The sequence below is a fragment of the Penaeus vannamei genome, chromosome 42 (genome assembly GCF_042767895.1).
Source record: "Penaeus vannamei isolate JL-2024 chromosome 42, ASM4276789v1, whole genome shotgun sequence".
NCBI lineage: Eukaryota > Metazoa > Arthropoda > Malacostraca > Decapoda > Penaeidae > Penaeus > Penaeus vannamei.
The window spans coordinates 7,467,516-7,490,015 of record NC_091590.1 but is presented as its reverse complement, the minus strand read 5'-3'; the positions used below and the strand labels follow the sequence as shown (position 1 = coordinate 7,490,015).

Below are 22,500 nucleotides of genomic sequence, written 5' to 3'. Positions count from 1 at the left end.
TGTCACAAAGCTTTGTCATAGCAAGTTTGAATGCGCAGAAAGCATGACACTCCTAAAAGTTACTCAAAAATGGATCAAACAGCCGAATTCCTAAGTCACATAAGGTAAAAAGTCTATTGCATACATTGCGTAACAAAACAAGGAATCCGAAATTATTTAATTATTATTATTTATTTTCTACATTTGATATATGCCCCACATCAGTACCAACCGCGACTGACTGTTAGCTAGACCAGCGGGTTTCTGTTAACCTGAGTGCATCAGTAAAGCAAAGAGAGTGTTATAGATAGTGTATAATTGACGCTTTTTTATGAAATGTCGGAATCGCGTTTCTAGCCAAGTTTAGTTCTTGTTTTATATTTGGTTTCGAAACCTCTTCCCTTTCCCTTCTCTCCTTTCTCCTCTCTCTCCTCTTTTCCCTCTCCTCTCTCTCTACCCTATCCCTCTTCTTTTTTCCCTCTCCTCTCTCTCTACCCTGTCCCCTCTCTCCTCTCTCTCTCTCTCCTCTCTCTCCTCTCTTCCCTCTCCGCTCTCCCCTCTCCAACTTGAAACCCGACCCGACCCGCGAAATGGGCCTCCTCCGCCCGACTGAACCGATGCCATCTTCTTTAATCCGAATAACCGGTTAACAGGACCGACATCCTCCCGATCAACCGACGAAACCGAACAGACGTCGGGGGCGCCTATGGATTGAAGGGGGTTGAGGGAGAGGACGAGAGAGAGAGAGAGAGAGAGAGAGAGAGAGAGAGAGAGAGAGAGAGAGAGAGAGAGAGAGAGAGAGAGAGTGGAGGGTAAGAGGGAAGGAGGAATATAGAATCCTAGTATATATAAGTCAATATGTGTGTGTGTGTGTTTGTACACACACACACACATATATATGTATGTATATGTGTACATATATATATATATATATATATATATATATATATATATATATATATGTATATATATATATGTATATATATATATATATGTATATATATATATATATATATATATATATATAGATATATATATATATATATATATATATATATATATACATATACATATGTGTGTGTGTATAAACACATACACACATACAGAGTGAGAGAGAGAGAGAGAGAAAGAAGAGAGAAAGAGAGAGAGAGAGAGAGAGAGAGAGAGAGAGACGTAGAGGGGGGGGGGGTACCAGAGCCCAGGCCGACCACGTACTTACTGCCATTCTTAGAAACCTTCAATTAAGTCGTCAGCGGAGCATACATATAGACATATATGTATTCCACATCCTCTCTCTCTCCCTCTCCCTCTCTCTCTCTCTCTCTCTCTCTCTCTCTCTCTCTCTCTCTCTCTCTCTCTCTCTCTCTCTCTCTCTCTCTCTCCCTCCCTCCTTCTCTTTCTCCCTCCATATATTTCTCCCCCTCCCTTCCTCCTCTTCCTACCCCTCCTTCTCCTCCCTCCTCCTCCACCTCTTCTTCCTCCTCCTCCTCCCCTCCTCCTCCTCCTCCTCCTCCCACTGCTCCTCCTCCTCCTCCTCCTCCTCCTCCTCCTCCTCCTCCTCCTCCTCCACCTCTTATTCCTCCTCGTCCATCACCACCACCACCACCACCTCCTTCCTCCTCCCTCCTCCCACTCCTCCTCTCCTCCTCCTCCTCCTCCTCCTCCCACTCCTCCTCCTCCTTCCACTCCTCCTCCTCCTCCTCCTCCCACTCCTCCTCCTCCTCCTCCACCTCATCCTCGCGGTCCCTTTCCCTTAGGCAAACAGGGAGAAAGTCAGATGATGAAGTGTAATTGATACGGCCACCCCCCGTAGATGCTGCTGATATAAGCGTGCGTATGTGCGTGTGTGTGTGTGTGTGTGTGTGTGTGTGTGTGTGTGTGTGTGTGTGTGTGTGTGTGTGTGTGTGTTTGTGTGAGTGTGTGCATGCGTGCATGTGTGTGTGTGTGTGTTTGTGTGTGTGTGTGTGTTTGTGTGAGTGTGTTCATGCGTGCGTGTGTGTGTGTGTGCGTGTGTGTGTGTGTGTGTGTGTGTGTGTGTGTGTGGGTGTGTGTGTGTTTATGTGTGTGTATGTGCGTGCGTGCGTGTATACACTAACACACATAAACACACACATACATACGCACGTGTGTCTGCCTAACTGCCAGTGTGCGTCCGTGCGTCTGTGCGTTTATCATTGTGCGTACGTATCCACGGGGGATGATTGGTTAAATATACATCTCCCGAGAGAGCGTCTAAGGAAGACAAATGGGAGGGCGGGCGGCGCGTGTGCTGAGCGGATGATCGGAGAGCTTCTGGGGCGGGCGATTGCGGGCGGGCGGACGGGCGTGAATAGAATAATGAATAATAATAATAATAAATAATATTAATGATGGATAATAATGAAGAATGAATAATAATAATAATAATGAATAATAGTGAATAATGGAGAGGAGCTTCGAAGTTTTGTTTGCGGGCGCTGGCTGTGATTGGGGCTTAATGGGAGAGGGGAATGGGCGTGTTGATTGGCTGTTGGGGGATTGGGGGAGAGGAGGAGGAGGGGGTGAGAGGTGGAGGAGCTGTGAGGAGGAGGTGGAAGTGGAGGCTGAGAAAAAGGAGGAGGAGGTGGAGGTGGAGGAAGAAGAAGAACCAGGAAGCAGGGCGAAGAAGGAGAGGAAGGGAGGAAAAGAAGAAGGAAGAAAAGGAGGAGGAGGGGAGGAAGAAGAAGAAGGGGGAGGAAAAAGTTGGGCAAGGAAAGAGAAGAAGGACGAGGAAGAAAATGAAGGAGAGAGGGAGCACGAAGAAGGAGGGGGAAGGGGATGGGGAGTAGGGAAGGAGGCGATGAAGAAGCTCAAAAAGCAGAGCAAGGTGGGGGAGGAGGTCGAAAGAAGGAGGCAGAAGCCGTTGACCAAGGAGGAGGCGGAAGAATAGGAGATGCAAGAGGCCGATGACGACCTAATAAGGAAGGGACCGAGGAGGAAGAACAGACAAAAGAAACTGAGGAAGAGAAGGACAAGCCATAATGAGCAGACGTAGAAGGAAGTGAAGGAGAAGGAGGTTAATGAGGAGGAGGACGACATAGAAGAGAAAAGCCAAGAGGAAGAGAGTAGCAGTAGGAGGAAGATGAGGGGAGGGTGAAGAAGAGGAGGAGGAAGAGAAGGAAGAAGAGGAGAAAGGGGAGGGGGAGGAGGCCGACGGTGAGATTCATCCTCAGACCCATCCTCGATTCGAGATCGACGGGACGACCGACTGACGACGAAGCCGCCGCGCCGCTGGAATCAGGACCCCCCAAGGACCCCGCCGTCTTCGCGTCCGGCACTCGGGAACGGGCGGGACTGGGGCATAATCGGGCGTGATTGCCTTCCTTCGCGATTAGCTCCGGGTCGTGAAAATCCACCGGCGCGGACAAGCGGGCCGGAGAGCGGGAAGATGACTCTTGGCGCGGACGGGGATGTGAAAGTGAGCGGAGGACTATGATGGTGAATGTGGCGGCGACGAGGGGGTGGCGTGGAGGGGTGGGGAGAGGAGGGAAAGGGATGAAAGGAGAGGAGGGAAAGGAGTGGGGAGGAGGGAGGGGGTGGAGGATGAGGGAAGGAAGGAGAGGAGGAAGGGAATGGGGAGGGAGGAGGAATGGAGAGATAAGGGAAGGAAGGAGAGGAGGGAAAGGAGTGGGGAGAGGAAGGTGGGGCGAGGAGGAAGGAATGGAAGGGTAAGAGGATGGAGGGAAGGGGTGGGGAGAGGAGGGGAGGGGTGGAGAGAGGAGGGAAAGAGGGGCGGAAGGAATGGGAAGGGAAGGAGTGGAGAGAAGCAGGAAGGGGAGGTAGGAAAGAAGGGGGGAAAAGGAGGTAAGGTGGCAAAGGGGGCAAGGGTGTGCGGAAAGGAAAGGGGTACAGGGGGGGCAATGGATAGGGGGAGGACCCGGCGGGTTGAAGGAAAGTTGTGTTGATTAATTGTCGTTTGTATTGAGCTGTTCCCTTGCTTACGAAAGATAAGAGAGAGAGAGAGAGAGAGACTGGGAGAGGGAGGAAGGGTGAGAGGTTGGGGGTAGTGGGGGCGACAAGGACCTCCATATGGCTAAATAAAAAAAGTGGTATGTGGGGGGAGGGAGAAGGTAGGTTTAAGGGGAGATGGAGGGACGTGGGGAAGGCGGAGGGGGAGGGGGGGGGAAGAAGGAGGAAGGGCAAGTAGATATGATGATACATATTAATAAGTTTAATATTTATGTGCTTATGTTTATCACACCCCGCGCAGCCATGTCGTGTGCTTGTTTATTCATGTGGTTCATTAGAGTCGGTGATTGTCCATTGTTGATTGTGTTCTCGGTTGCCGGCGCTTGCTTACATGCATGAGGACGGGAGGGGGTGGGGTGGGGGAAGGGGGGGGTTTGCATGATCATTATATCATGCAGAGAGCAAGCAGGAGGTATGGAGGCGGAGCGAGGATGCGAGAGAGATGGGGAGAGCGATAGTGAGGGGAGGACGGTGAAGGTGGAAAGAAGGTGAGGTGGTGAATATAAGGTGAGGATTAGGTCTAAAAAAGGGGAGAGAGATGATGGAAATTAGGTGGAAAAGAGATGGAAAGAAGGTGGGTGGGAAATGAAAAAGGCGATGGAAAAAAGCTGAAAAAAATCCTGCGAAAATAGAATGAAAAGAAGGGGGATCGGAGTAAAAGCAAGGAAGAACAAGTTTACGAAAAAAAAAACGTTTATTGTATATGAAAACAAAGAAATAAGAACGTGGCGAAGATTGAGAAGAACTAGCAAGGATACGAACGAGAGGAGAGTGAAAAGAAGCCCCTCCTCCCCCCCTCCCCTTCCAAAAAAGAAGGTGAGCCCGGACCGGAGCCAGAAAAAGGAGGGGGGCGTATGCAGCGCTTCCCCGACGGCCCCAGATAAGCACGCGTGTCGGCCCGCGGGAAGGCACGGAAAGGCGCCCCGAGATCGGGTCCTTTGGGGCAAATAAGGAGGCAGCGCGGGAATAAAAGGGACCCGCGTGTATGTGTGTGTGCGATGATGGGAATCAGAAAATGGAGGGCATGGCCGGCGTGGGGCGGACGCCGGGCATCGGGCGTTGGATGTCGGGTATGAGGCATCGGGTATCTCGGGGTGAAGGAGGAGGAAGGGGAGGGAGGAGGAGGAAAGAAGCGCAGGGGTTGCGGGAAGGTGAAGCGAAGCGGGGGGAGGAGGACACGGTGAAAGGGAACTGGAAATGAAGGGGAAAAGAGGGCAGCAGATGGCGGCGGCGTCGGCGGCGTCGGCGGCGGCGGCGATGGCGTCGAGGGGCATCCTCTCCCTCCTCCAGACGAACTCGGACGCTGCGAGGGCGCCCCGAGAAGCGCAAGAAGAGGCCGGGACGCGTTCCGCCGCGGAGAGGCCGAGAATGCGCGGTGAATAACGGCGCGGGACCGGATACCTGACGTTTGGGGAATGAAAATGCAATTAAAACGTGGTCCAAAGGTCATGGCGAGCGAACCCAGGGAGGCGGGGGAGGGAGGAGGAGAGGGAGAAAGGGAGGGGAATGAGAAAGGGGAGGGGAAGTGATAAGGGAGAAGGGGAATGAGAAAGGGGAGGAAGGGGTGAGAGGTGAAAGGGAAGGGAGAAGAGGTGAGAGGGGAAGGGAGTAAAGGGATGAGAAGGGAAGGGAGGAAAGGGATGAGAGATAAAGAGGAAGTGGGCAGCGGGGGCAGAGAGCTGAGAAGGGAGAGGGATAATGACACATTGGTAAAGGGCAGAGAAGGGAGAGAAGAGAGGGAAAGGGGGCGAGGGAGCAGAGGACCAAGAAGGGCGGGGGGAAGGGCACCAACCCGAGGGGGCCGAGGGCCGAGGGGCGGAGGGGGGCGGAGGCACTCGAGCGTGGCGGGGCGGTCAGGCAGGCGTCGTAGGGGGGAGCGGGAGGGGGGGGGGGAGCACACTGGCTCGGATGCTGGCTCCCTCGAGCGTCCAGCAGAGGCTTCTTCTGGCTTTGGTGTCGGCCGAGGCGCTCGACCCTCTGCGTCCGGAGTGCGGGGGTTTCGTCAACATGTTGGGCGTCCGGAGGAGTCCCTGGGGTCGTTGCTCGCGGGAATAGAGTCTTCGTGCGCCGATCGAGGGGAAGGTGCGCCGGTGCTAGTTCAAGGGTCTGTAAGAGGTTAGGTCATTTATATATATATATATATATATATATATATATATATATATATATATATATATATATATATATGTTTATTTATTTATCCATTTATCTCTATCTGTGTGTATTTGAGTGTGTGTGTGTATGTATGCATGCGTGCGTGCGTGCATGTAACAGAGAGAGGGAGAGAGAGAGAGAGAGAGAGAGAGAGAGAAAGAGAAGAGAGAAAGAGAGAGAGAGAGAGAGAGAGAGAGAGAGAGAGAGAGAGAGAGAGAGAGAGAGAGAGGGAGAGAGAGAGAGAGAGAGAGAGAGAAAGAAAGAAAGAAAGAAAGAGAGACAATGCCAGCATGAATATGTATATTCAGCATCATGCTTTATCGCCGCATGCCGTTCTAATTTATGTCGCCGCTTCCCCCCGATGCCGCCCATGCGCTTCATTACCACCCGGCATTATGCAGTCTCCCTCCGCCCACGTGAACTAAGGTCAAGCAGCCCGGGCAACATATCTCCGGCGTGACCTTAGGTCAAAGTCGTACAACCGGCGGGCCTTAAATATTGCAGCTGCGGCGCCACTTCTTGCGGGGGAAATACTCCATTTGAAAGCATTAATTAAGGGAGCTCAGGGGAGGGGATGGGTGGGTGGGGGTCCTTAGTTTAGTTTTTGGTTGTCTTCGGTTTCTCGGTCATTATCGTTATTTTAATTATTTAGATCTTGGCGGTAATTTTCTAAAATTACCTTATATACATACATATTTGCACACACACACGCGCGCGCGCGCATACACACATAGATGTGTGTGTGTGTATAAACATATATATACACATATAAATATATATAAACATATACATAAATTCCATTAGAAATGAAGACGTCTCTCGCTCCGAACTTCACAAACCCGGACGCAGTTCCCTCGCCCCCGAAGCCCGAGGAAGCCCGATCGGCATTCGCAAAGGACGCCATTATCGATTAATAAAATTCATAACAAACTCATCCCGATTCAAGAGGCGTCACCCTGGGGGCGCCGCGTTACGGACACCCGGGGGAGGGGGGGGGCGGTGTGACGGTTCTCGCGTGGGTCTCGTTGCGTCGCGGTTCTTCTGATGGGGTGGTGGTGCGGGTCGTGGGGTCCTTCGCCGGGTCCTTCGGTGGGTACTTTGGGGGTACTTTGGGGGGTCCTTCGGTGGGTACTTCGGTGGGGTCCTTCGGTGGGTCCCTTCGGGGTCCTTCAGGGGTCCTTCTGGGGTACTCTGGGGGATCCTTCGGTAGGTTCCTTCGGCGGGTCCTCTGTGGGGGGGTTCTTCGGTGGTCCTTTCGGTTTTGTGGTCCTTCCGGGAGGTCCTTCTGGGGTTCCATCAGGGGGTTGTCATTCGGTGGGTCCTTCGGGGGTTCTTCAGGGGGTCCTGCGGTTTTTTCGGTGGGCTTACATCTTTGGGGTCCGGGTCATTCGGGGGGTCTATCCTTCTAGCCCGAGACGATCCTTCGGCGGGACGTGAGGCGAGTGCGGGAGAGGAGTGTGGAGCGCGGGGAGTCGGGAATGGGGGATAGGGTGTGGAGAATGGAGCTTGGAGTGTGGGGTGTGGAGAATGGAGCTTGGAGTGTGGAGACTGGAGAGTGGGGTGTGGAATGTGGAGCTTGATGAGTGGAGTGTGGAGTGTGGAGAATGGAGCTTGGAGTGTGGGGTGTGGAGAGTGGAGTGTGGGGTGTGGAATGTGGAGCTTGATGAGTGGAGTGTGGAGCGTAGAGTATAGAGCATGGGGAGTGGAGTATGTTGTGTGAAGCATGGAGAATGGAGTGGGGAGTGGGGAGTGGAGCTTGGAGTGTGGAGTGTAAAGAATGGAGCTTGGAGTGTGGAGCTTGGAGAGTAGAATGTGGATCGTGGAGTGTGGAGAGTAGAGCTTGAACTGCAGAGCGTGGAGTGGAGTTTAGTGCGTGGAGCGTGGAGTGTGGAGCGTGGAACGAGGGTTGTGACCTGGCTGCGGCGATGGGTCTCAAGGAGGTGCGTGCTTGTGTGCGTGCGTGCGTGCGTGCGTGCGTGCGTGTTGACTTCGCTAACTGTACTCGTAATGTGGACCGTGATGCTGCTGACAGGCAATAACAGTAAATATTGCGATTCTTTCTCTGCTTTTTCTGTGCCTTTTCGTTTCTGCTTTTCGTTTCTTATATTTTCGTTCTGTATTTTTCTTCTGCTTTATTCTTTTTCTTTATTCTTCTTCTTTTCTTGTTCGTCGTTGTTTTCGTCTACTTTTTCTGTTTCACCTTCTCCTCTTCTTCTTCCTTTCTGCTTTTCTTGTTCGTCGTTGTTTTCGTCTTCTTCTCTTTATCCTTTTCTTCGTTTTCCTCTTCCCCCTTCTCCTCCTGCTAATATTTCTGTTGTCACTATTACTACTACTACTTCTCTTCCTCCTCCTCCTCCTTCTAAAGGTTCCACTTTAATGTTCTTCTATTGCCTCTTTTTCTTTCCTTTTTTATTCTTATCCTTTCTCTATCTTGCCCAATTATTTTGTTACATTCGCATTTTCCTCATTTGGTGTATTTTATTTTGAGTCTATTTATGTGATTTTCTTCACCAGTGTTACCGATGCTATTGTTTTATTCTATTAATCATGTGGGTGTTATCATTGCCGGATTTTTTCTTTCTTTCTTTCATTTTTCTTTTCTTTCTTTGTTATTTCTATCGCTGCTATTTCCGCCGCTGTTAATTTTTTAGTTATTTTATTATCCTTGCTTTTCGTTTTTTTTTTTCGGAATTGCTGTTGGCATTTCTCACGAGCCTTTTCACTCCCTTATGTACACCCCTTTCTTACCCCCCCCCCCCCACCACCACCACCCCTCCTGTGTAATCCTTCTTTGACCTAATAGATTATTATTTCAATTTCAATTTCAAATTTCTTATCGCCTTCTCCTCACTCCTCCCCTCCTCTTACCCCCCAACCTCTCCTATCAATTCCCCTGCCCTCATCCTTACTCTCGCCCCTCCTCCTCTCCACCTCTTACCTCAAATTTCCCTCCACCTCCTACACCTCGACCTCACCCTTACCCAAACCCCCTTCCTCCTCCACCTCCCTACCTCCACCTCCTGCAGCTTCACCTCACCACCACCCCCTCCTCCCGCCTCCACCTCCTACACCTGCCACCACCACCCCACCCTCCTACTCCCCCTCCCTCCCCCTCCTACTCCCCCTCCTCCTCCTCCTACCCCCCACCCACACCTCCTCCCCCTCCTACTCCCCCCTCCTCTTCCTCCTACTCCCCCCCTCCTCCCACCCCTCCTCCAACATTCTCTGGTCGCCCCTGCTCCTGCTCGGGCATTCAAGGAGCAGGACAGTCACCTCGCTCTTGAGAGAAGGTCGAGCAGGTGTGCGGTGTCCTGCTTGGCCGCCCGAACGCCCACCGGGGTTGTTGCTCTTTGGGCTTCCGTTGGGCGGGTGGGCGTGAGGGCGTTGAGGACCAGGGCGGCGGTGGCTTGAGGGTGTGCGGGCGGAGGGTGGAGGACTGAAAGGCGGGCTTGAGGGTGGAAGGTTGAGGAGAAATGGGCTTAAGGTTGAGGTGTTGAGGGTGATCTTGAGGGTGGGCGGTTGGGGATAGGTGTCCTAAGGGTGGAAGGGTTGAGGCGGGGGATAGAGGGTTAAGGATTGAGAGCGTTAGAGTTGAGAGGATAGGAGTAGGTGGGCTTAGAGTTGGGGAGTTGAGAGTTGAGGGCGTGAGGGTAGAAGATTGAGTGTCGTTGGCCTTAAGGGTGGGGAGTTAAGAACAGGCGGCGGTAAGAGTGGAAAGCCGAGGACGTAAGGGTGAAGAAAATCGAAACTTGAGGGTGTAAGGGTGAAAAAAAGCCGACAACGTTAAGGGTGAAGACAAACCGAAACTCGAGGGCGTTAAGGTGAAGACAACAGAAACTCGAGGGCGAAAGGGTGAAGACAAACTGAATCTCGAGGGCATAAGGGTGAAGACCACAGAAACTTGAAGGCTTAAGGGTGAAGACAACAGAAGCTCGAGGTCGTAAGGGTGAAGACCACAAAAACTCGAGAGCTTAAGGGTGAAGACCAACCGCATCTCGAGGTCGTAAGGGTGAAGACAACAGAAACTCGAAAGCTTTAAGGGTGAAGACAAACCGAATTTCGAGATCGTAAGAGTGAAGACCACAGAAACTCGAGGGCGAAAGGGTGAAGACAACAGAAATTCGAGGGCGAAAGGGTGAAGACAAACCGAATTTCGAGATCGTACGAGTGAAGACAACAGAAACTCGAGGGCGTGAGGGTGAAGACAACAGAAACTCGAGGGCGAAAGGGTGAAGACCAACCGTAGCTCGAGGGCGTAAGGGTGGAAGCACGCCGGCACCCGCTTCCCTGTCCTAATGGCGTCGCTTAATTGCTGCAGGTGCTTCCCGCCGGCGTCCTAACGAAGGCGGTTGCGATAAAGATGTAAATACTCGGGCCAAGGGAGAGGAATCTGTCCCGGCGGCTCCTTTGGCTCAGGGTCCTAATGAGCCACGCGGAGAAGGGGGAAAGGGAAGGAGAAGGGGAGGGGGGGAAGGGTAGGGGAGAGGGAAGGAGAAAGGAAGGGGAGAAGGAGAAGGGAAGGGGAAGGAGGAAGGGGGAGGTGGGAAGGGGGAAGGGGGAAAGTGAAGGAACAGGGGGTATGTGGAAAGGGAGAGGGGGAAAAGGAAGGGAGAGTAGGAAGGGGGGGGAAGGGGAGGAGAAGGAGGGAGGGGAATGGGGAAAAGGGGAAAGTGAAGGGGCAGGAGTGTGTGGAAAGGGAGAGGGGGAAAGGGAAGGAGAAGGGAGGAGGGAGGAGGGAAGGGGCAGGGGGTTCGGAAGGAGAAAGGGGGAAAGGGAAGGGGCAAGGGCAGGGGAAGGTAAGGACGAGGCATTCCAAAGAGGTAGGGAATGATTGGGAGGGTAGAGGAAAGGGGGAGGGAGGGAGGGAGGGGGAAGAGGGAGGCGGGAGGGGCGGCTCGACAGTGGCATTCGTCCGTCTCATGTCAGAACCATAGTTGGCCGCTGGTTAGTTAGGTCTTCGTTCGTGCCTCCTTTCTCTCTCTCTCTCTCTCTCTCTCTCTCTCTCTCTCTCTCTCTCTCTCTCTCTCTCTCTCTCTCTCTCTCTCTCTCTCTCTCCTATTTTTGTCTTCTCTTTTTTTGTATCCTTGTTTCTCTGTCTCTCCTTTCTATCCCCTTCGTCTTTCCTACTCTTTCCTTCGTCTTTCCTACTCCTTTCTCTCTCTATATATATTTATCTATCTCTCCATTTTTTTTTTTTGCCCTCCTTCCTTCACTCTCCCATCCCTTCCTTCCTTGCCCTCCTTCCTTCCTCTCCTCACCCTCCCCCTTGTCCTCCTCCCTCCCTCTCCTCCCTCTCACCCCTACTTCCTCCCCTCCCTTCCTCCCTTGTCCTCCTCCCCCCTTTCACACCATCCTTTCCCTCCCTTCTCACTCCTCCCTCCTTTCTCTCTCATCCTCCCTCCCTCCTTCCCTCCCCTCTCCTCCTCCTCCCTCCCCTTCCTCACCCTCCTCCTTCTTCCTCCCTTCTCACCCTCCCCTCCTCCTCCTCCTATTCCTCCTCCTCCCTCCCTCCCTTGCCCTCTATCCCTCCCCTCTCACCCTCCTTCCCTCCCTTGCCCTCCCTTCCTCCCTCCCTGGCCCTCCTTCCCTCCCCTCTCACTCTCTCTTTGTCCCCTCTCACCCTCCCCCTGTCACTTATCCTCCACTACGTTCCCCCAATTCCATTTTAAAATCATTTGTCCGATTTGCTGCGTTTGAAAATCGGCAAAAAAAAGGAAGTTACGAGTGCGTTCATGATTCTTCGACGGCTCTGAGGAGACTGCAAAGCGCGGCCAGGAAAGCGCATAAAATTCAGACGGAGTAAAATGGTAATTTGAAGCACGCTGATGGCGGCGTTTGAAGTATGTAAGAATAGCCTGGGAACACGAGCGATAGCATCGGCTGCAGATGCGGAATAATTGCGGATATTTTGCATGAGAACCGCGCGGGAATCTTGGGCGATAATGCCGGGGAATAAACAGGAAAATTCCCCTTCTGCTTTTTTTTTCCAAGCGATAATAACAGGTTTGAGTACGATAATTTCTGGAATATGCGCGGAAATTTGGTTTGATCGGAGGTGAGATAACGCGATGCAGATGCACGAGAATTTCGTTTATTTTCACGATGGTTTTAGGACGATGAGTGATGGGTGCGATGCGTACGATAATTCGGTAACGTGCACGAGAGCTGCCTGTGGAAACCTGCCATCATTTCCAAATTGCAAATGAGGGTGTTTTCAATAGATAGATAGATAGAGAGAGAGAAATGGAGGGAGAGAGAGTAGAAAGAGATAGAGAGAGAGAGAGAGAGAGAGAGAGAGAGAGAGAGAGAGAGTAGAGAGAGAGAGAGAGAAAGATATATATATATATATATATATATATGTTGTTAGAAAGAAGAGAGAAGAGAGATGAGGTAGAGAGAGAGTAAGAGAAAGAGAGATGAGGTAGAGAGAGAGAAAGAGAAAGAGAGAGAGAGAGAGAGAGATGAGGTAGAGAGAGAGAGAGTAGAGGGGGTAGAGAAGGGGACAAGAAAAAGAGAATCAGACATAGTGAGAAAGACAATTCGATAAACAGTTAGCGATAAAATATAATCATAAATATAATGAAAATGAAAAAAATAACAAGTGATAGATAAATCATAATAATAAACATAAAAAAATATAAATGGACATGCGCAAAAAACACCATCTCTCTCTCTCTCTCTCTCTCTCTCTCTCTCTCTCTCTCTCTCTCTCTCTCTCTCTCTCTCTCTCTCCTCTCTTTCTCTCTCTTTCTCTCTAATCTCTCACTCTCTCTTTCTCTCTCTCTCTCTCTCCCTCTCTCTATCTCTCCCTCTCTCTCTCTCTCCCTCTCCCTCTCTCCCTCTCTCTCTCTCTCTCTCTCTCTCTCTCTCTCTCTCTCTCTCTCTCTCTCTCTCTCTCTCTCTCTCTTTCTCTTTCTCTCTCTCTCTCTCTCTCTCCCTCCCTCCCTCCCTCCCTCCCTCCCTCCCTCCCTCCCTCTCTCTCTCTCTCTCTCTCTCTCTCTCTCTCTCTCTCTCTCTCTCTCTCTCTCTCTCTCTCTCTCTCTCTCTCTCTCTCTCTCCTTCTGATCGTCTTGCGTAGCCTCAGGTAGCGAGCAAAAGGCTACCAGACTGACGTGCTTGTCTTTCCCTTTCCTTCCACTCGCCATTTCCCCTCACCTTTTTCCCCCTACCTTTTTTTAACCTTTTTTCCCCTTCCTTCTTTTTTCACGCAATTCGTTTCCTGGTCTTTTCTTCCTTTCTCCTTCTTCTTTCTCGCTCCTCCCTCTCCTCCTCTTTCTCTATTCCCTTGCCTGCCTTTCCCTCCCACTTCCCGTCCTCTTCCTCTTTCTCTGCACCTCCTTCTTTATCATTTTTCCCTTCTTATACTTCTATCCTTTTTTCCATTCCTCCTGCCATCCCCTTCTCCTTCTCCTTCCTCCTCCCCATCTCCTTCCCTCCTCTTTCCCCCCTTTCCTTCCCCTTTCCTTCCCTCACTCCTAGTCCCCATCCTCATGTCTTCCTATTCCCATCCCCCCATCCCCCTGCCTTCCTCCTCCCATCTCCTTCCTCTTCCTTCCCTCCTCCCCCCCCTTCTCCCCCTCCTCCTCCTCCCCCCTCCATCCCTCTCCTCCTCCCCATCCCCTCTCCTTCCCCTACCCTTCCCTCCTCCCATCTCTCCTTCCCCCTACCCTTCCCTCCTCCCATCTCCTTCCCTCCTCCTTCCTCCTTTCCTGATCTTCCTCCTCTTTCCTTCCTTCCTCTCTCCTTTCCTCCCTTCCTCTCCCCTCCTCCCTCCTCCTTCCCCCTCCTTCCTTTCCTACCTCTTCCTACTCTTTCTCTAATTCTTCCTTCCCTCCTCCTATCTCCTCCCCCTCTCCCTCCCTCCTCCTCCTCCTCCTGCCCCCCTCCTTCCCCTACCCTTCCCCCTTCCATTCGTTTCTCGGCCACGCTGATAAGGCCTCCAGATACCAGGCGGATGTTCCTTTGTGCTATCTTGATGGAGGACCTGGAATATATTCGTCCGGGGAGAGAGAAAAGAGAGAGAGGGAGAGAGGGAGAGAGGGGGGAAGGTAGGAAGAAAAGGAGAAGAGAGAATAAAGGAAAGAGGAACGGAGGGAGAAAGAGGAAGGGAGCGGGAAAGAGGTGAAGGGAGGAGATGAGAGAGAGAGATAGGAGAAAAAGTGAGAGAGAAAAGGGAGAGAGGGAGAGAGGGGGGGAAGGTAGGAAGAAAAGGAGAAGAGAGAATAAAGGAAAGAGGAACGGAGGGAGAAAGAGGAAGGGAGAGGGAAAATGGTGAAGGGAAGAGATGAGAGAGAGAGATAGAAGGAGAAAAAGTGAGAGAGAAAGAGAGAGAGAGGAGAAAAGGGAGAGAGTGGGAGAGAGGGGAAGGTAGGAAGAATGGAGAAGAGAGAAATGAGGAGATGGGCAAGGGGGAGGGGTCCGGAGGAAGAGCTCCTAAGAGAGGGAGAGAGGAGAGAGGAGGGAGGTAGGAGAGAAATGGAGAAAAGAGAAAAAGGAAAGAGGAACGGAGGAAGAGAGGGAAAGAGGTGAAGGGAAGAGATGAGAGATAGGGTAAGAGGGAAGGAAGGTGGTGGTGGGGAAGGATGAGGGGAAGTTGATAGGGCAAGAGGGAAGGAAGGTGGTGGGGGAGGATGGGGGGGAAGTTGATAGGGCAAAAGGGAAGGGAAGACGGTGGGAGGGGCGGGCGGGCGGGAGGGGGGAGGGGGGGGGGTGCGGATGCTGAGGCAGATACGAGCGTCACACTTGATGCGCTGGTCTTATCTGGGGCCGGGTTATTGCTCACCGAACTCCAGCTTTTAATTATATTTTATGAGACGCTTAGAATTGGTCATTGAAGCGATTCGTATCTCGCTTTTTTTTTCCTTTCTTTTCTCTTGCGCTTTACGGTTGTTCTTTTCATTTTTTTTTCATTCTTTTTATTTTTCTTTTCGGTTGGTCTTGATTTTTTTTCTTCTTTCTTATTTTCTTTTTTTCTTTACGGCTGTTCTTCATTTTTTTCTTTTTTTCTTCATGTTCTTTTTCTTTACGGTTGTTCTTGATGTTATTTATATTTTTTTGTCTTTATGATTTTCTGTCTTTTTTCCTCGTTCTCGTCATAACAATTTTTTTTCGTTTTCGTTATGGTTCTGATTTTTTTTCTTTTTTTTTTCGATTTTTCTTTACGGTTATTCATTATATATATATATATATATATATATATATATATATATATATATATATATATATATTTTTTTTTTTTTTTTTTTTTTTTTGTCCTTTTTTCGCTTGCTCTCTCTCTCTCTTTCTCTCTCTTTCTCTTTCTCTCTCTCTCTCTCTCTCTCTCTCTCTCTCTCTCTCTCTCTCTCTCTCTCTCTCTCTCTTTCTCTCTGTCTCTCTCTCTTTCTCGTTCTCTCGCTCTCGCTCTCGCTCTCTCGCTCTCGCTCTCTCTCTCTCTCTCTCTCTCTCTCTCTCTCTCTCTCTCTCTCTCTCTCTCTCTCTCTCTCTCCTTTATTTATTTATTTTTCTCTCTCTCTCTACGTCTTCTCACCCGAACGGATCCTAAGGTGAAGGAGACGAAGGGGATTTTCCACCTCGATTCAGAAGCGTCTCGAGTCCTGAGGCTATGGGCGTCTGGGACAAAATGAATGAGGAGGGAGAGAAAAAGGAGGAGGGGGAAGAGGAGGAGAGGAGGAAGAGGAGGAGGAGAAGAAGAAAGAGGAGGAGAAGAAGGAGAGGAAGAAGAAGAAGAAGAAGAAGGATGAGGAGAAGAGGGAGATAAAGGAGGAAGAAGAGGAGGAGGGGGAGAGGGAGATAAAGGAGGAATAAAAAGAGGAGGAGGGGGAGAGGGCCTAGATGAAGGAGGAGGCAGAGGAGTAGGGGGAGATGCAGGAGGAGGAGAAGGAGATGAAGGTGGGAGAGGAGGAGGAGACGGAAGGAGGAAGGAACAAGAAAAAAAGAAAAGAAAAAGAAAAAGAAATAACAGAAGATCGAGACAAGAATGACCATGGCATTGGTAAGAGGGGGGAGAGGGAGGGGGAGGGGGGAGGGGGGAGAGAAACCAGTCCTTCGGCGGGCGGTTGGATGCCACGGCCGATAGAGGTCATGCGCGGGGGAGAAACAACGCGAGAATGACCCTTACACGCTCTTCGTTCCCGTTAATTAGTTAATTGGCCGGTTTTTGAGAGATTGATTTATTAATTTAAGGAGGACGAAAATGTATCCGGGAAATGTGGAGGATAATTGCGAAGTCATAATAAAACGAAGCAAGCAAGGAGGAGGAAGAAGCTGCTATACGTCATTCCTTCGCTTGTCGGCGCTGATGAAGAGATGTCCACCCCCCACCCCACCCCACCCCACCCCACCCCCCGCCCGCCTAGGGGTCTTCTCGGACGGGCGTGTGGATAATATCGGGAGTTGGGAGTGAATGTAGGTAGTCTGGGGATGGGAGTTGGAGTATATGTGGATTAAATCGGAGTTGGAGTAAGTGCGGGTAAATCGGAATTGGAGTATATGTGGGTAAATCGGAGTTGGAGTAAATACGGACTATCCGGGGATGTGAGTAAATGCAGGTAAGTCGGAGGTGGAGTAAATGTGGATAACTGAAATTGGAGTAAATGTGGGTAATCGGAGTTGGAGTAAAAGTGGATAATCCGGAGTTGAAGTAAAAGTGGATAATCCGGAGTTGAAGTAAAAATGGATTATCCGGAGTTGGAGTAAAAGTGGATAATCCGGAGTTGGAGTAAAAGTGGATAAACCAGAGTTAGCGTAAATACGAATAATCCAGCTTTGAGGCAATTCAAATAACTCACAGATGGAAACCCCTAATTCTAACCTACTCCGTTAACCGAGTAATGCAGGTAACGAGATGGAATACTCCAATTAAACCCTCAGACCGGGTCATGCATTTCATTCGGCGATGGAGTAACGCGGGTAATCCGGAAGTGGAATTGGATAGCGGGTTCTGAGGCTCCGGGGCGGCGGTTGAGACGGCGTGAGTGCGCGGATATGTCGGCTCATCCCGCCCCCGGGCTACGGGCGGCGGTCGTGTTCGAGATGGGTTTGTGTGGATTTTTTTATTTTTATATTTTTTTGTTTGTTTGTTTTTCTTTTTTTGTTTGTTTGTTTCTTGCTTTTTCTTTCTTGTTTGTTTGTTTCTTGCTTTTTTTTGTTGTCTCTTGCTTCTTTCTTTTCTTTCTTTCTCTCACTCTCTCCCTCGCTCTTTTTTTCTCTATCTCTTTGTCTTTCTCTCTCTCTCTCTCTCTCTCTCTCTCTCTGTCTCTCTCTCTCTCTCTCTCTCTCTCTCTCTCTCTCTCTCTCTCCCTCTCCTCTCCCTCTCTCTCTCTCTCTCTCTCTCTCTCTCTCTCTCTCTCTCTCTCTCTCTCTCTCTCCCTCTCTCTCTCTCTCTCCCTCCTCCCTCTCTCCTCTCTCTCTCTCTCCCTCTCCCTCTCTCCTCCCTCCTCCCTTTCCCTCTCTCCTTCTCCCTCTCTCCTCTCCCTCTTCCTCTCCTTCTCCTTCTTCTCCCTCTCTCTCCTCTCCCTCTCTCCCTCTCTCCCTCTCTCCCCACTCTCTCCGTCCTTCCCTCTCTCTTTCTCTTTTCTTCTCTTTAATTTTTTTCCTTTCCGACTGTCACTTATCTTTCTCCGGGCAAGAGCGGCGGCCACGACAGAAACGGGATTCTCAGATGGGTTTCGAAGAATTGTTTTTTACTCCATTTTTTCTCTTTCTCTCTCTGGTTAATTGGAAATGTGGAATTATTGTTCAGATTCCGAAGGTTTGGTTTTTTATTTGTCAAGTTCTTTTCTACTTGTCTTTTCTTTTTTTTTTTCTTTTTTTTCCATTTTTTGAGATTATATATATTTTTCGTTTTTTTTTCTTTTCTTTTTTTTTTTTTAGATTATATATATTTTTCGTTAATTTCTAGATTTTTTTTTTTTTTATCGTGTCTCATCATCACCCTCCAGTATTTCCATCCTGTCGAACAACCCTTCCTAAATACCCGATATTTCTTCCAAGCAAATATTAAAGCTTCTAGAATTAAAGTCACACGCAGACAGCAATAAAAGCATGACGTTTCGGACTCGCCAAGGGTCCTTCATCAAATGTAATAAAAACTGAAATGTATAAGACTTTAAATTTTATTTATATGTGCACGCTACTATGTGTTTGTGTTCACCCAAGTTTCTCGCCGTATTAATACATGTTGTAAGGACTAAGAGCACAAGTACTTCTCTAACGACCGCCTCTCTCGTCAGGACCAGGTGCAGAACAGGTATTTTTTTCCCACGCATCCCTGAATTTTCCCACGCCGGTCCTAGAATTCCCACGGTTGTCCCCGTAATGTTTTCTTGGTCACTGCCGAGGTCCGGACGCTCAAGTAATGGCTTAGTGGGTTTCCTCATGCTCCTTCAAGGACGCATTTGTCTCCCTCCGTAAGAATGAGGAAGTCGGAAGCCTCCTGGAGCTGCGTCAGGAAGTGTATTCTCTTTTTGTTTCTTTCTTTTTCTTTCCTTTTTCTTTTCTTTTTTTCATTTGTTTTCGCGGATCATGGAACGCGATGGTGGACTGATGGGCCGAGTGCGTGTAGGAAGCGAGTGTGGTTTTGCTTCAGTTTCATTTTTGTTTGAAAAGAAAAAAAAAAGGAATGTGTTTTCAAAGCGCTTGCAGGCGTTTTGGGACATATTTGGGAACGGCTGCCAAGCCCAAGTGTGTCCGCGTCTGTGTGTATTTTTCACCCTTTAACTTTCATCTCTTTTACTTTCGTATGTGGACTTCTGGTGGTCTTATTACCTCTCCCTCTCCTCTGTCCCTCCTTTTTTCTCTCTCTCTCTCTCTCTCTCTCTCTCTCTCTCTCTCTCTCTCTCTCTCTCTCTCTCTCTCTCTCTCTCTCTCTCTCTCTCTCTCTCTCTCTCTCTCTCTCTCACTCTCTCTCTCTCTCTCTCTCTCTCTCTCTTTATATATATATATATATATATATATATATATATATATATATATATATATGTATATATTTTTCACCATCAAACACACTACGAAAAGAAAAACAACTCACACGAAACGATTATTTGTTGTTTCTCACGATTTTTTTTTCTCTCTCTCTCTCCTTTTTAACATAAACACCGATTTTTTTTACATAAATACCGAAAAAGATGATATGTGGTCCATCATGAGCGGTTGGGACGAGAGTAAACTGGTTTTACTGCAGTACCTCGGGACCTCGTGGAGTGGCTGGTGTTTTGGTACGTTTTGTTTTAAAATGAGTGAGAGTGAGAGGGAGTAAGTGGGAGTGGGAGGAAGGACGAGGGAGTGGGAGTGGGAGAAAGGACGAGGGAGTGGGAGTGGGAGGAAGGACGAGGGAGTGGGAGTGAGAGAGGGAGGAAGAACGAGGGAGTGGGAGTGAGAGAGGAAGGAAGAACGAGGGAGTGGGAGTGAGAGAGGGAGGAAGAACGAGGGAGTGGGAGTGAGAGAGGGAGGAAGGACGAGGGAGCGGGAGAAAAGATTGAGAGACGAGAGTGGGAGTGAGAGTGGGGTGTAAGAGTAAAGGGTAGAGTGAGAGGGGGAGCAGGGAGTTTGGAATCCGAATATGCTCCATCGACGATTTTCGAAGTCGAATGGGTTTCAGATATATTGCGAGGGTGTTTTTTTCCTTTTCGCTTTCCTCATATTTCTCCTTTTACCTCTCTCTTCTTTCTTTCTTTCTTCATTTCCCCCTCCCTCCCTCCTTCCCTCTCTCCCTCCTTCCCTCTCCCTCTCTCTCCCTCTCCCTCTCCCCCTCCCCCTCCCTCTCCCCCTCTCTCCCTCTTTCCCTCTTTCCCTCCTTCCCTTTTTTTCCCCTCTCCCTTCCCCCTCTCTTATCTCCCTCCCTCTCTCTCCCTCTCTTGTCTCTCTCCTCTCCGTGCATCATGATTATTGCTTATTGCCTCGTGATTAAATCGCCTCTGCCTTCGTGACGGACGTCGCCATCCGCCGTGGGTCATTAGGCTCGCCACAGCTGACCCGACGGCGATTCCCACGGCTGGACGCTTCGTCGGAACGGGTTCGCTCCGTCCGTAAAACCGTCCTTTACTTCGTCGCGGCCGTTCTCGGGGCGTGGGGGAAGGGGGAGGAAGGGAGGAAAGAGGCGGATGCGGGCTTGGTTGGGGGGAGGGGGGAAAGAGGCGGGCGCGGGCGTGGTGGGGGGAGGGGGTTGAAGAGGCGGGCGGTGGCGGGGGAGGGGAGTTGCGGCAGGCGTGGTGGGGGGAGGAGGGAATTGCGGCGGGCGTGGTGGGGGGGGAACAAGCGGGCGCGGGCGTAGTGGGAGGGAGGGGAGAGCTGAGGCGGGCGTGGTGGGAGGGAGGGGAGAGCTGAGGCGGGCGTGGTGGGGCGGGGGGCTTAGAGCTTTGACGGGCGGGTCGTACGGCGTCCAGCGAGCAGGGGCGGTGACCCGTGTCCGAGTGACCAGACTCGCGAAGCCCATTAGGAGGTCCTGCAGTCGCTCGCCGCCGATCCTTCATTAGCGCTAACGAGCGGGGTAATCGCCTCTAATTAGCGGCGTGGCGGATCGCCCCCTTCTGGAGGTCCCCCTCGGAGGCGCGGGCGGGGCGGCTGGAGGATCAGGCGAAGTGGGGCGTCGCCTTCACGCAGGAGGAGGAGGAGGAGGAGGAGGAGGGTCGAGGAAGGGTTGGGTGAAGGGGTGTGGATGGGAGGAAGAGGGGAGTGAATAGGAAAGGAGGGAAATGGGGGAGAGGGAAGAATGAGGAATGGAGGGGAGGGAAGAATGAGGGAATGGGGGGGGAGGGGGAAGAAGGAGGGAATGGGGGAAGGGGAAGAGGAGTGGCATGGAGTGGGAGTGGGGAAGAAGGAGGGAATGAAAGGGAGGGAAGAAGGGAGGGAATGGAGGGGACAGGAAGGAAGGAGGGATTAAGAGAAGGGGAGGGGAAGAAGGAGGGGGAATTGGAAGAATGAAGAAGAGGATGTGTAAGGGGCTAGAGGGAAGGAAAGGGAGAGGAATGATGAGGAAAAAGAGGGGGATAAGGGAGATGATGGGGGAGGAGGTGGAAAACAGAGGGAGAGGAAGTCCGTTGAGGAGCCATGAGGTAAGGAAAAGGAGAGTAGGAGGAAGAGGGAGTAACAGAGAGAGGAAGAGAGGGAGGGAAGGAGAGTAGAGGAGAAAGTTAGAAGGAGAATAGAAAGGTATAGTGAGAAGAAAGCTAAAGAGCAAGACGGAGATGAAAGGGAGGGAAGGGAGAGAGGAAGAAGCTAGGAGGGAAGACAGAAGAGTTCGAAGAGGAGGTGAAGGGAGGGGAGGGAGGGGAGGCTGCAGGTGAGGGGAGGGAGGGGGGCGAGGCGGCAAAGGGAAAGCCGAGGGATTAATACACGTGCTCAGGCGCTGATGTCTTAATTGGAGGTGCGGTAATGAGGCTGAGTGGGGCGAGGGGGTGCTGGGCCAGGGACACGGAGGGGGCGCCATGATGCAACGGAGCGGCTCCAGGCCCTCGGGTCGGCGGCGAAGGAGCGGAGAGAGAGAGAAGAGGGAAGAGGGTAAATGGGAATAAGAGAGAGAGAGAGAAAGGATTGGTAGTTGATTTGTTGTTGGTGCTTGAAGAGAGAGAGAGGGAGAAGGGAGAGAGAGAGAGAGAGAACGAGGGGGAGAATGAACGAGAGAGAGAGAGATACAGTGATAATAACCGGCTAGATGTGCAACCCCCCCTCTTTCTCCCCCCATCCCCACCCCACCCGCCACAAGAGTGAGGATCGTGCCACTTCATCCTGACTTCAACCTGAGACGAGAACCAAGGGGCCCTTCATCCTTCTCCTCATTCTTATTGTAAACAAAACATCTTCACTCATCCTTCACTCATTGTTTTTCTAGTTGCTCCGCCTTCATTCTTCTTCCCTTCATTCTTCATTATTCATTTTGTTGTTGTTGTTTTTTTGGAGTTTCTTATCTTTCCTCAATTTTTAAAATGGCTTTTTTTAGAGAGAGAAAGAGAGAGAGAGGGAGAGGGAGAGGGAGAGGGAGGGAGGGAGGGGGGGGAGGGTGCCTGTGCCTGTGTTTGTGTGTGTATGTGCATGTGTGTGTGCATGTACGCCTAAGTGCGGAAGTGGGTGGCTGGATATTTCAGCCAGTGTATTCATCTGTGTCTCCGTGAGGGAAGAGATTGTTAAATCGAAATTGCCTCTTCACTGTAAACCAATTACAGTCATTTGCCTAATGCAGAAACCTTTGTCAGAATCCATAACAAAAACACGTACTTCTGGCTATTAAATATTTTACACGCAATAAACTCGCCATTACGGAATCACGAATTTGCGAGGATTGCGTCACCGAGTCACGTGTCTTTGGAAAGTGGCTGCCAGGAGGTCTCTAGACAATCGTCACTGAAAGGCACGTTCTCCGAGCTTAGACAATGCAACAAGTAAAAA

The 22,500-nt window shown here is 50.6% G+C and overlaps 1 protein-coding gene across 1 annotated transcript in view; it reads left to right on the top strand.

Moving 5' to 3' along the window:
* Positions 1 to 19,261: 19,261 nt before the first annotated feature.
* Positions 19,262 to 22,500, top strand: part of Cad96Cb (protocadherin Fat 4-like Cad96Ca) — a gene marked incomplete in the record, with an annotated part of 103,057 nt that continues 99,818 nt past the window's right edge. The window contains 1 exon segment of the mRNA XM_070118640.1: positions 19,262 to 19,334. Coding sequence (XP_069974741.1) covers positions 19,262 to 19,334 — 73 coding nt within the window.